Genomic DNA, 15,054 nt, shown 5'->3' on the forward strand with positions numbered 1-15,054 from the left:
GAAAGTCAGGTTTTGTGATGCTTTTATGTATAAATATCATACATACATATGACATACTACAGTATAAGCATGACTACAGAAAAATATAGGAGCGGGCCTGATGTCGCCACTCAGGTTTATCTGATCTCTGTAGACAGCCGGGGTAATTAGCTAATGCTTCCTGTGGTCCTTCCACTAAACAGGCCATTAAGAACGCATTCCTCTTTGCTTTAGATCCTATCTGATGTCCCACTCCCAGCGGAGCGCAGTGATCGAGAATATTTTTTTTAGCCGGCAAACAAGCGAGACTTTCATGCCTTTGTTGGTATGTACAGATAAAACAGCTCTTACCACCATGTCGGCCCACAAAGATCAGAACCGAATGGAATTTGAAACGTTTTAGCCAAAAATGTTTCCATGGTTAAAGTGTTTTTTGCAGAAACGTTTCAGATTTCGTCCCGTTCTCCTGCTTCAGTTTGAACACAGCAGGTGTTCCGGAGCTGGTCGATGCCAAGGTGAGTGACCTTTGGTGTAAACGACTGTTCGGACCACAGTGAGCAAGCACGCCGTGATGAGTCACCAGGATGGAAATGGGACCGGTTCGTCTCACAATAGCGTGCTCGAGGCCGCCTCTTGAGGATACTACACCTTCCCATTTTGTCATTATAGAGCCGCAATGTGACCCTGCCTTCTTCCTCTTTTGCCTCGTGTGTTACGTGACATTTGCAATGAGCGCTGACACCCTCTAATGTGTGTGTGTGATCCAGGTAGTGTGGCCCGCGTAGATAAGCCCCCCCCCCACCCCCCAATGAGGTGAACCCCCTCTCTGCATCCTGCCAGCAGCACTGAGAAAGGGATGTCGGCGCTCTTCTTGCTTTTGGCAATGTTCCTCCTCTCCAGCAGCATCCAGGTGGGTCGTCTTTGCACACACAAGGGGTGTCCAAACTTTTGCTACCAAGGGACTTTGTCTTGTAGGTCACAGGTTCTGAAACATGGAGGCACTCGTACCTTCCCGATTCGAGTCCAAACTACCAATTTAGTCTCACTTTCATTCTACGTTTTAGCATATTTCCACAGCATTTCAGTCCAGCTTCAGCATCCAAACGACTCCTGTGTTTCATTCAAAATTTTGATTGACGCACATTTTTAATGTGTTTCAGTTTCACGCCAGCTACCGACATTGCATCATGTATTTGTACCTAATATTTTGACCGTAGCGTGAGCATACATCTTCACCTCCGCTGCCCTCCGTGACAATCCAGAGCATGTTGATATGGACGTCTAAACTAAGTGTCATGTTTTGTTATAACAGCATATGTGTGTATAATGCCCCCCCCGCCGCCGCCCCACCCCATACATGGATTATGTCACAGGGTAACATGTATGTATACACAAAGTCTATGCAGAGTCACATTGTTGTCATTGCTTCTTAACCAGTGAATGACACGATACAGTACTTTTGTCTGGATGTAAATGACTACAGCATACACTATGTGCGCTTCAACCTGTGGTACCACTCCACTTTAGATGTCCCCCGCCGTCACCATGGATAAGCTGCAGGAGAGCTGGAAGTTGTACATGGAGGAGTGCGAGCGCAACAACAGCAGAGCGCCTCCGAGTAGTGGTGAGCAGGCTGACCAGCGCCGACAAAACGTTCGTTGCATGTTTATGTCAGTTAGTGCTCATCAAATAAAGACGCTGCATAACCTTGACAGACATTTTTGGCAATATGAATTCCAATAAATGACCAGCTTCAACTTGAACATAAACTGATATGAACAGTTGAAGCGACAGAGTAAACGATTTGGAGTTTCTTCCAGTTTGTTCTGGAAATATAACAATACTATATAAAATATATATATATATACGTATATTTAATTATTATTATTATATTTTTTATATAATTATTATATAATATTAATATTATATAATTATTATATAATATTAATATTATATAATTATTATATAATATTGTAATATTAATATTATATTATTTATTATTATATAATTATATAGAATAATTCTATATAATTAGTCTATATAATTCTATAATATTATTCTATAATATAACATAATATAAAAATACTGTGCAAAAACACAACAAAATGTGAAGTACAAACCATCATCTGAAGATGTTCGTATCAAAATGTGATATTTTCCAAATCAGGAAAAACAATATTTTAAAATATTTTTGTATACAACACATGTCATGTTATACATATCAATACTGGCTGACATCGGTATCGGTTTTCGGCAAAAAAGCCAATATCGGACATCCCGAATCACAATACTTCAGATCAGTTCGAATTATCTTTGGCTTTTTTCTGTTATGTCACCACATAAGTTGTTAGGAATGGAATATGTTCCACTCGGTTTTAGACAAAGTATGGCTACTAACTAAAAAAATGGAGGTTTACACCCATTCCACCACCTCTCTGACAAAAGTCACAATGAAAAAGCTTTCTCTCCAGTGCTGGCATTGCAATCGTTTGAAATTGTAAACTGTCCTTGAGACTCCTCCACTCATTTCACAGCTAGCTTGTTAGAATACAAGAATCCGGGTGTTGGACTTTCACCGGTCAAAAAAATTTGTGATAATAACAACGCTAACAGGCAGAAGATAACCAATGGACTGTCTAAATCCAAGATCTTGTCCCCCCGACTACCTGCAGGTCTCGTGTGCAACAGAACCTTTGACAAGTACGCCTGCTGGCCCGACGGACTCCCCAATACTACTGTTAGCGTGACATGTCCGTGGTACCTACCGTGGTACCATAAAGGTACTACTATTAGTTATCTATTGATGCTATATCATGCTAAGCTGTGTGTCTGTGTGTGTAGTTCAGCATGGCATGGTGTACCAAGAGTGTGATGCCAATGGTCAGTGGGTGACTATGAAGAACACCAGTGAGTGTGATTCCAATGATACCAGTCAGGTAAGAGTAGCACACATCAGTTAAACGAAGCCATAAATAAGAATGTTTTTTTGTACCTGCAGCAGTACTACGGACATATTCGCATCATGTACACAGTTGGATATTCGCTATCATTGGTGGCTCTGGTGTTGGCGCTAAGCATCCTCATATTCTTCAGGTAATGGAGTTTACTTCTACCGCAAAAGGAAAGGTGGAACATCATCATACCTTTCGTTGAACAGGAAGCTGCACTGCATGAGGAACAACATCCACATGAACCTCTTTGCGTCCTTCATCCTGCGGGCGCTGTCCATCCTCATCAAGGACGCACTCATGGAGGCCAACATCACCTCGCAGGACCTGAGTCGGGACCAGGAGCAGGGATTCTCACGGGCCTCCATGTCGCCCGTGGACCTGCTGGTAAACAATGAGGTAAGTGGAATTGAACATGGGATCTTATTTTATTTTGGATGTATTTTTTACACCTAAGACATTTTAATTTGGATGCATTTTTACTACTTTTTAAACTTACTGAAGTCAATTTTCATTTTTATCTATTTTATCACTTGTTTACATTTTAAGCCATTTTAATTAGTATATCTTTGTTCATTTCACTTTGGTCATTTTTCATTTTTATCTATCTATCATATTTATCTAACAGTGTCAAAATGAACAAAGATATGCAAATTAAAATGGCTTAAAAATGTAAACAAGAGTGATTCATTCATTCATTTTCTACCGCTTTTTCCTCACGAGGGTCGCGGGGGTGCTGGAGCCTATCCCAGCTGTCTTCGGGCGAGAGGCGGGGTACACCCTGGACTGGTGGCCAGCCAATCACAGGGCACATATAGACAAACAACCATTCACACTCACATTCATACCTATGGACAATTTGGAGTCGCCAATTAACCTAGCATGTTTTTGGAATGTGGGAGGAAACCGGAGTACCCGGAGAAAACCCACGCATGCACGGGGAGAACATGCAAACTCCACACAGAGATGCCAGAGGGTGGAATTGAACCAGCTGTGAGGTCTGCGCACTAACCACTAGACCGACGTGCCGCCCACAAAAGTGATCAAATAGATAAAAATGACATATACAAATTAAAATAGCTTAAAAATGTAAACAAAAGTGATAAAATAGATAAAAATGAAAAATCACTTTGTACATTTCTAAGCCATTTTAATTTGTATATGTTTGTTCATTTTGACACCGTTAAGTCATTTTTCATTTTTATCTATTTCATCACTTTTGTTTACATTTTTAAGCCATTTTAATTTGTATATGTTTGTTCATTTTGACACTGTTAAATCCTTTTTCATTTTTATCTATTTTATCACATTTGTTTACATTTTTAAGCCATTTTAATTTGTATATCTTTGTTCATTTTGACACTTTTTTATGAATTTACACTTTGAAATCATTTTAATTTGTATGCATTTTTTTATTACTTTTTAGACAAGTTGTTTTTATTCTCATTTTTTTACACTTTCATTAAGGTAATTTTATTTTTGTTACTTTGTAAATCATGTCATTTGTAAATTTGTTTAGTTTTCATTTATTTATAAATTTCAATGTCAGTCAATTTTATTTTTATTGGATTTTACACATAAGTTATTTTTATTTAACTTGCATTATTTTTGTACTTTTCTTTAAGTCGTTTTACCATTATTCATTCCTTCATTAGTTATTTATTTTATTGGTATTTTTTCTCCTTCAAGTCAAACAAAACAAATGCATTTGTTTTTTAAACATCAATAGTACACATAATTACATGTCCAAAGTGCTTTTAGAAGAATTTATTAAGGCATTTAATTCAGGAAATGAGGAAAAACACCATATGGGAATTCACACTAATAATGCCTAAATGAATATGAAATACTACAAAGTCAGATGTGGCATTCATAACTGCATTCATAATGAACAATATATAAGTTATACCTGTCACATGTTGGCCTATGGTGCAGAAAGGATGCAGAAAGCAGGAAGCAACTACCAAAGTAGGTTTGCAGTAGCATGTCAAGCTTCCATAAACAACACAACAACAAAAGTGAGAAGCACACACCTGAACTAAATAGAAGGAAACCACTAATTGGCAACAGGTGTGAGTGATTACACACACACAGACCAGGCAAAACAGGAAGCGATACCAAAATAAGAGCATAAATCCAGAACAGAAGAAAATGACTCAAATATTGCTTGGTGCCTCCCGACCCACCAGTTGAGAACCACTGGCATAGAAGCATGGTAGTATTAGTAGTGCTAACCCAACATGGCATGTATCCAGGCTGGTCCACCAAAGATGGTGACCCTGTGTCACCATGGCAACAATAAAAGGCCCAGATGTGGACATACTAGATAAACACCTGAATGTCGTCTGGCAGATAACCATCAGCTGTCGTGTGGCGGCGGTGATGATGCAATACAGCATCTTGGCCAACAGCTACTGGCTCCTGGTGGAAGGCATCTACCTCCACAACCTGCTGGTCATCACCGTGTTTACAGAGAGGAACTACTTCCAGATCTACCTGTGCATCGGCTGGGGTGAGTCGGCCGGCTGGCTTTCATAACCGCAAGGCACATTACTAGAAAAAAACTGTGATTATGTTCATAACGATAACATTTCTTCACAGGTACGCCATTAATATTCCTCGTTCCTTGGGTGATCGCTAAATATCTCTATGAGAATCAAGAGTAAGTTTCTACACTGCTACAGCTAACGTATGATACACAAATGTAAACATGGATTCTCAAATAGTGGGGCGGGCCCCCTTGGGGGACATGGGGAACTGTTAGGGGGAGGACGCGAAAGGCTTTCATTTCAATGCAGCCCTACCAACATGTACACATTTATAGTACCCAACATGCAATTTGACTCTTGAATATGCTTGTATGCTAAGCTAAGCTAACTTAAAAAATGCTAATGTTCAGGGATGTCTGATCATTATCAATACCAATAATTATCGGCCCGATATCAGCATAAAAATGTGATATCTGTCAACATCTGTCAACATCTGTCAGATTTTTTTTTCCTAATAATGAAAACCGATATTAAAAAAATACACACACAAACACATATGTGTATTCATTCCACCATAGGAGGTACAGTATGTCATGTTGTATAAATATCGGTATCGGTATTGATTGATATTGGTATCGGAAATTGAGAGTTGGTATATTTATATTGGTATAGTTGTTTAGATACTCGAGCTGTCACAAAAGTGAAAGTGAAAGCAAGAGCTGCTTTTCTCAATTTGTAGTTGGGAACTGATATTTTCCTGAAACTAACTATGTTTTACTGCTTATTATAAAGAACAGAAAAAGGTAAAAAAAATAAAAATCCTGATAAAAGATGAGGGTCTAATCATTCATTTGGTAGGTTGCATGCTACGGAAGGAGTTAATTATTATATAATAATAAAAATAATAATAATTGATAATAATAATAAAATGTTTGATACAAAATAAAAATATGATAAATTTGATTAAAACATTAATAATAATAATTGAATAAATATAATGGTCTTTAAGTATATAATAATAATAATAATAATAATAATAATAATAGTAGTAATAATAATAATAATAATAATAATAATAATAATAATAATAATAATAATAATATGCCTTGTCCCTCAGTGGGGAAATTTGCAAATTTGCAAAATTTTGCAAATAATAATAATAATAATAATAATAATATACATTTAAAAAAAGTTAAACATAATAATTTCATTTAGGATTGGAGTTATGCATGTTATTATAAAAAAATTACACATTATATATATATATATATATAAATGCTGTATTTATTTCATTTGTACATTAAAAAAACTTAATAAAAGTGTACACCCTGCGTTCTATAATTGTTATATATGTGTAGAGTCATAGGCATTATTTCAGCAGATGAAAAGAAATTTATATTAAACTTAAGTACAAAATAGTTATGTGTGTCCAAACGCTTGTTTCTGTCTGGCGGAGATCAGAAAATGTTGGCAGGTTGTCCTTTTGTCCCAAACAATGTCAATGTTGATGTTGAGCAGTGGACGGTAAATCTAGCACCTCATTAGTGCACACACACACACACGCATATAAACACACACTTCTGTTATGAGCGTCCAAATATGGAAATTATGTCAAAGCACTTTTGGTGCTGGCACCTCGTTAATATTTTAGGTATTTCTGGCTTTGTTACTTGCATAAGCCGTCTACGCATCTTGATGGCGATCACTGGGATGAAGGTCAATGATGATGTGTTTCACTCACAGGTGCTGGGGTCAGAACATAAACATGAACTACTGGTGGATCATACGTTCGCCCATACTGGTGGCAGTGCTGGTAATCCTCCTCTTCCTGTCTTTTTCTTCCATAAACTCAAAGCAAAATTGTTTAAGTTGTGCACACATGAATAGGCAAAGCTATGCAACCCAATAACGTCACAAGCCTACAATGCTTTACACATAGGTTGTCCAAAGTGCGGCCCGGTGACCATTTAAGGCATGAAGCTATATTTTATTGGACTGCAGCACATTTAAAAATATGAAAACAGCAAAAATTTACAAATTGGCAGGAATTTTACAAGAATAAAGTCAAAATACTAAGCGAAACAAGAATACTAACTAGAAAAAGTCATAATTTTACAACCATAATGCAATGTCATTTTAGTAGCATAATGTTGTTATTATGAAAATGTTTTTTTTAAAGTTGCAATATGAGAAATATAATAGAAAACAAATAAAGTTAGTAGGTTAGAATGTAAAGAATAAAGTCAAAATATTGAGGGAATAAAGTCCTTGTTTCGAGAAAAAATTTAAAGGAAGTTGAAATAGTTGAAAAACAACAGCAGAAATTAAAAAATATAATTTCATATAGTTGAAATATGTCATTTTCAAAGGTTTTCCCACTTTTGCAACCTAGAAATGTTCGGTTTCAGAGAGTTTTTTTCTAACATTAGCTCACTGTGACATCACAATTATATGGGCGTGCCTGGGTACAAGCCATGGGTGGAATACATTAAAAACAGACCGTTTTGGAAATCCAAGGAAATATAGCTGGAATAGGTGCAGATTCTGGAAGATCTACAAAGCTTTCTGTGTGGGTTATTGTGTGTAGCTGCTCTATAGGAGTCCACAACTCAATACAAGGTGACAAAAATGAGCATAATAGGTCCCGTTTAGAGTTCTAATATTATAAGAAACAAACATAACAAAATGTCTGGAAAATTGGGTGGGGAAAAAATATATATTCTGGGAATAAAGTCAAAATATTATGGGAATAACATCATAATATTATAAGAAGAAACTTTACCAAGATTATTTGAGGAAAAAATGAAATATTTGGGGAAAAAAAATTAAAAATGGGGGGAAAAGACCGAAGTTCATACTAATAATACACTTTTTCATCAAGGTATATTGCAAAGCTGATTTTTTTTTACTTCTTAGCATATCTACATGTTTTGCATCCTTTCATTTTTCAGTATGTGGCACTTAGTGGAAAAAGTTTGGACGCCCCTGCTCCAGATGAACACCCAGATGTATATAGCGTATATATGAATATGTCAAAAAATGAACATTTGAGTCAATTTCCAACATGTTTTGCGGTATATTTAAACATTTAGCATCCCTCTAACCACGCCTTAGGTTGGAGTTGCTCTGCAAAGGTCATCTTGGAGCATTTATATAAGTCCGATTTGTCACAGCTCTCATGTCAGGCCGGTTCCACACACACATGCAGCTATTTTCCACGCATTAATCGTCCCGCTAAGTGGGCTGTATCTCGCAGGAATTCCTGTGTTTGCGTTGTCGCGGGGACTGCAGGCCTGGTTCCCGTTTTAGTGTTTCCCTCTTTATCCCGGCCGGCTCTGTTGAAGCTGCACATCAGTGGAGGAAAGTAATCCCTGATCCGCTGATATACGTACGTGTGATGAGCAGGAAATGAAGACCGTATGTTTGTATTACAGTGTGTGGGCTTTTTTTTTTTTAACACATTATTCATTTTTGGTTGAAATGTCAGCGAAATGACACTAAATCTTTAGATTCTCCCTTTTGTTTGCCAGATTTTGATTCATGCTGGAGTTCCCCTGCACATTGAAGGTGACAACTTACCTGGAATACAATGTAAAGTTATTTTCATGAAAAGGGGAGCATGTTACACCCGCAAATGTAATAACTGCCCACAAACGTAATACAAATCTGCAGCTTTGAATGTAATAATCCCGCAAATGTAATAAATTTCCCGCAAACGTAATAAAATTTGCCCACTGCAAACGTAATACTGAATTTCCCGCAAATGTAATAGTTATTACATTTTCATTATGTATTATTATATTATATTTGTAGGCGTACATGTGCGTTTTAGTTACAATATATGATTGTATGTGTGATTTTGTGTGTATATGGGGAATAAATAATCAAAAGAAATAATAAAATATAATAATAATAATAGTAATACAAATTTATTTAAAAAATTGCAATTGTCACAATTATGTTATCTTTTTTTATTTAAAATAAATTATAATTTAATAATTAAAGATTTCTTTAATGTATTCAAATGATACTCTTTGAATAATATTTTTTCCACAAAAAAAAGAAAAAAAAGAATGATCTTGTTAAAATCCCCAAAATGACATCTACACCTTCTCCATCATTAAAAGAAGAAAGAACAAACAACAACAACAACCACAAAGATCATTATTTTATCTCATATTACATTTGTGGGAAGTTATTACATTTACAGATTTTTACTTTCCCACATATGTAATAATTTCCTGCAAATGTAATAGTTATTACATTTGCATTATGTATTATTACATTTTATTTGTGGGCGTACATGTGCGTTTTAGTTACAATATGTTATTATGTGATTTTGTGTGTATATGGGGAAGAAATAATCAAAAGAAATAATAAAATCTAATAATAATAATAGTAATAAAATTTTATTAAAACAACTGCAATTATCACAATTATGTTATCTTTTTTAATTTAAAATAAATTATAATTTAATCATTATTTAATTATATTATTAACTATAACTATTAATTGTATTTAATTATATTATTTAATTTAATAAAGATTCCTTTAATGTATTCAAATGACACTCTTTGAATAATATTTTTTCCACAAAATAAAGAAAAAAAAAGAATTATCCAAAGAATTACCCAAAATGACATCTACCTTCTATCAACAGAATGATGAATGGATAGATAAATGACATACTTGCTCGCGGTGCAATAAAAAACACACAACTCACAGGAAGTTAACGCATCACATAAATCAACTACTACTACGTGGGTGATGAACAACAACTAGCTTAAAATTATTTCTAAATGCCCGCAAGGCATGCTAGGTAGCCCAGTGAACAATAATCTCAAGTCATGTTTCTACAGTTTCTGATGTTGAAGTTTTAAAAGAAAGAATTTGAAAGTAGGCTGCACGGCGGACGAGTGGTTAGCATGCAGGCCACACAGCTAGGAGACCCGAGTTCAATTCCACCCTCCGCTATCTCTGTGTGGAGTTTGCGTGGGTTTTCTCCGGGTACTCCAGTTTCTTCCCACATTCCAAAAACATCCTAGGTTAATTGGAGACTCCAAATTGTCCATAGGTATGAATGTGAGTGTGAATGGTTGTTTGTCTATATGTGCACTGTGATTGGCTGGCGACCAGTCCAGGGTGTACCCCGCCTGTTGCCCGAAAATAGCTGGGATAGGCTCCAGCACACCCGCGTCCCTTGTGAGGATAAGCGGTAGAAAATGAATGAATGAATGAATTTGGAAGTGGATTAAGACGCTTTGAGGGCCTGATGTGGCCCATGGGCTGCAGTTTTCCCACCCCTTGTACAGCTGATAAAGCCAAAAGTCAAAATTAATCCAGTATATGAATCCTTCTGGGCTTAAAAAGTGTACACATCTCCCTCCTAGATCAACTTCCTGATTTTCATCCACATCATCAAAATACTGGTGTCCAAACTGAGAGCGCATCAAATGAGATACACCGACTACAAATTCAGGTGAGTTCAAGTCGTAGTAGACTTCTAATAAACTGATCTGACGTTCAAACTCCGGACTCCATCGCAGGTTGGCCAAGTCGACTCTAACCCTCATCCCTCTACTGGGCATCCATCAGGTGGTCTTCATCTACGTGACGGACGAGGCGACCGAGACCACCATCGGTTTACGTCTCACCAAGCTGGTCATTGACCTTTTCTTCTCCTCCTTCCAGGTACAGAACCACTTGGCATGTCGTCAAAATATCTTAATGTGTCTAAGAGCGACAGAGTGGGTCAAAAGGTAGTAGTTTGAGAATTTACGAGGCATTTTAGGGTCCCTAAAGCACACATAAAAGGTCAAGGGCACACTAAAGCAGCTTATAAATCTCCTAGAAAGCATCACGTTTCTTCATACTGAGTGCTGATGACTCCTTGCAGACAAGACTCAGGTGGCTTCCGTGAGCATAATGTGTTGCTAACTGGCTCTGTCACATTACTGTTGACCGTATGGCCACCAGGGCAAAGAAGATGTCTCGTTCATAAGTGGGTTAAGGCTTCTTATCTTGATCACAGTGACGCAGACAGCGAAGGTGGAGAGGATGGTGACACAGAACCACGAAATGATAGTGGATATGTCTAGCCAGAAGACCTTTAATGTACTATATACTGTATGTGAAGCACTACATAATAAGCCCAGGGAGATTACTCTATTCTAGGTGGATTCTAAGGCATGGTGGAAATGTTCCCATCAGGGTTTTATGCTGCCGATACAAATAATACATGAGTGAAATCGACTGATACCGATACCAATACCAATATGGTACCCATTATGTCATTGTATGGTCATATCATCTTGTACTTCGGTACGAGTTGCATTATTAAAAAAATAAAAAATAAACAACCTTAAACTGTATTATGGAAAGCAGGAAGTGACAAATGTAACAGTTACTGATTGTAAAAGTACCAGATGGAGGGGTAGGATTTAATAAGCTTTGCTTCTTCCTACTCCTTTTGGACATGTGGAACTGTGAACTGATTATGTGATGCATTCAACTGTAATCTGATGCATGTTCAAATGAAATAAAACCATTTCCATTACCAATACCGATCACATACATGCAGTATAGATGTTTAAATGTACTAATTATATATTAGGCATCACCAAGTTTTTTTTATTTGTTTTACCAGAAGATGAACAAAATGCTGGTATCCACAACTCACTTTTTGTATTCTTCACATTATTCACTGAAAAACGCGAATAAAAAGACGGTTTGCCCGCCTCTGCTGAGCCCCTCCAGCCACATCCGCTACCTTCTGAAACCACAGAAAGGGCCACCTTTTTTTATTTCAATCCAAACAAAGCCAATACGGGGTCACGGGGGTGCTGGAGCCTATCCCAGCTGCCTTCGGGCAAGAGGCGGGATACAATCACAGGGCACATATAGACAAACAACCATTCACACTCACATTCATGCTTATGGACAATTTGGAGTCGCCAATTAACCTAGCATGTTTTTGGAATGTGGGAGGAAACCGGAGTACCCGGAGAAAACCCATGCATGCACGGGGAGAACATGCAAACTCCACACAGAGATGGCCGAATGTGGACTTGAACTTCGGTCTCCTAGCTGTGAGGACTGCGCGCTACCCACTCAACCACCGTGCACCCTAAATATGAAATTGAGCATCATAATTTTTTCCTCTCTTTCCTAACTTCCCAACATCCTTTGAGATACTTTTTTCCAGCAGGTCTCTTTGGTGTGTGTGATAGACAGGAAGAAAAGCTCTGACTCTCTTGCGGAGAAGATGTTGTTTATCATGTGTAAATCTCTAGACCACAAATAAAAGACGAAAAAAGTGGGTGAATATGTTGATTAAGGCAGGTCTCTTTGGTGTGGGTGATTGACAGGAAGAAAAGCTCTGACTCTCTTGCGGAGAAGATGTTGTTTAGCATGTGTTAATGTCTAGACCACAAATAAAAGACGAAAAAAGTGGGTGAATATGTTAATTAAGGCAGGTCTCTTTGGTGTGTGTGATTGACAGGAAGAAAAGCTCTGACTCTCTTGCGGAGAAGATGTTGTTTAGCATTTGTAAATGTTTAGACCACAAATAAAAGACGAAAAAAGTGGGTGAATATGTTACTTAAGGCAGGTCTCTTTGGTGTGGGTGATTGACAGGAAGAAAAGCTCTGACTCTCTTGCAAAGAAGATGTTGTTTATCATTTGTAAATGTTTAGACCACAAATAATAGATGAAAAAAGTGTGTGAATATGTTACTTAAGTAGCGTTAATGTTATCTACCGTATGGCATTAAAGCATGTGATGTCTCTTTAGGGTCTCCTGGTAGCCATCTTGTACTGCTTCGTCAACAAAGAAGTGAGTTTCCTCCGCCACATCCTTGACTTTTTTTAAAAGCCAGTGATGGATTACGCTAACCCCCTCCGCAGGTTCAGTCTGAAGTCCTGAAGAAGTGGAAACGTTGGAAGCTGGGCCGAAATATCGAGGAGGAATACCGCCACACGTACAGCAACACGCCCAACACCAAAACGGGCAGCCTACTCAACCACGTCTCGCAACGACTGCCTCACCTCCCCGACGTGGCCAAGCCGTCTACGCCCGTCTGCACATCCGAGGAGTGGCACATGTTGGTGGCCAACGGTGGCGGGGCGGCCCACGGCAAAGCGACGGGACAGCACGGCTCCCCGCTACACGAGGGGACGCTCAGTAACTGCACGCTAGTGGAGGACATGAGCCTTGCGGACAAGGCCAAGAGCGTGAACGTGTGAAGGACGCCACAGGAAGTTCTTTTTATTCTGCACTGAGCGGCTTTGATGAACACTAAGCAAAGAGCGAGTGGGCGACTTTGCGGCCCCCACAGCCTGGGAACACACACACACACACAGGGCTGCATGGGGACGGCACAGGCCTATCTCAAGGCAAGGCGAGCCAATACTATTCGTCAAAAACAACCCTCAAACCTCAAACAGCAACTCAAAAGACTTTACAGCATATGAGCCTCTGATTTTATTTGTGTGTTGCAGCACTGGAGGCAAACGTGGGCCTTCAACTGCACACACACAAGAAATACATAGATTAGTTGAGCGCATATTGCCATACTATACAGTATACAGTATCTTACAAAAGTGAGTCCATCCTTCACATTTCAGCAAGTATTTTTACTGTGGTGTATCTTCTCAAGGGACATTCATTCATTCATTCATTCATTTGAGGATCGCGGGGATGCTGGAGCCTATCCCAGCTGTCTTCGGGCGAGAGGCAGGGTACACTCTGGACTGGTGGCCAGCCAATCACAGGGCACATATAGACAAACAACCATTCACACTCACATTCATACCTATGGACAATTTGGAGTCTGCAATTTTTTTGGAATGTGGAAAGAAACCCGGAGTACCCGGAGAAAACCCACGCATGCACGGGGAGAACATGCAAACTCCACACAGAGATGGCCGAGGGTGGAATTGAACCCTGGTCTCCTAGCTGTGAGGTCAGCGCACTAACCACTCGACCGCCGTGCAGCTCTCAAGGGGCATTCATTCATTCATTTTCTACCGCTTATCCTCACGAGGGTCGCGGGGGTGCTGGAACCTATCCCGGCTGTCTTCGGTCGAGAGGCGGGGTACACCCTGGACTGGTCGCCAGCCAATCACATGTAGACAAACAACCATTCACACTCACATTCATACCTATGGACAATTTGGAGTCGCCAATTAATGTAGGAGGAAACCCGGAGTACCCGGAGAAAACCCACATGTGCACGGGGAGAACATGCAAACTCCACATAGAGATTGCCGAGGGTGGAATTGAACCCTGGTCTCCTAGCTGTGAGGTCAGCACGCTAACCACTCGACCGGGACATTCATTCATTTTCTACCGCTTATCCTCACGAGGGTCGCGGGGGTGCTGGAGCCTATCCCAGCTGTCTTCGGGCGAGAGGCAGGGTACTCTCAAGGGACAATACTATGAAAATAAACATGGCTATACTTTAGAGTAGTCTGTGTACAACTTGTATAGCACTATAGAGTTACTATTCACTGAAAACAAGTCAACACACATAATTGCGCATGCGCATGAGTGCTGCCAGCACTGGGGAGCTGCGGTTCATTGACAGGAAACATGAATTCAGACATGCACCGAGACCTTCTGCAGCAGAAACTTAGTTA

General features: G+C 38.9%; 1 protein-coding gene across 1 annotated transcript; it reads left to right on the top strand.

Annotated features, from left to right (window-relative positions):
- The first annotated feature begins 329 nt into the window (after positions 1-329).
- Positions 330-13,816, top strand: gcgra (glucagon receptor a). Its single transcript, XM_078797512.1, has 13 exons — positions 330-889; positions 1,507-1,603; positions 2,652-2,759; positions 2,821-2,915; positions 2,978-3,072; positions 3,137-3,326; positions 5,280-5,439; positions 5,529-5,589; positions 7,160-7,229; positions 10,807-10,895; positions 10,963-11,107; positions 13,208-13,249; positions 13,321-13,816. Exons 1-13 carry the CDS (start codon positions 836-838, stop codon positions 13,657-13,659), a joined length of 1,545 nt encoding a protein of 514 aa, XP_078653638.1. The 5' UTR covers positions 330-835; the 3' UTR covers positions 13,660-13,816.
- Positions 13,817-15,054: the final 1,238 nt, after the last annotated feature.

This window comes from Doryrhamphus excisus, linkage group LG16, assembly GCF_037039965.1.
Source record: "Doryrhamphus excisus strain RoL-2023G ecotype Guam linkage group LG16, RoL_Dexc_Guam_v1.1, whole genome shotgun sequence".
NCBI classification, from domain to species: domain Eukaryota; kingdom Metazoa; phylum Chordata; class Actinopteri; order Syngnathiformes; family Syngnathidae; genus Doryrhamphus; species Doryrhamphus excisus.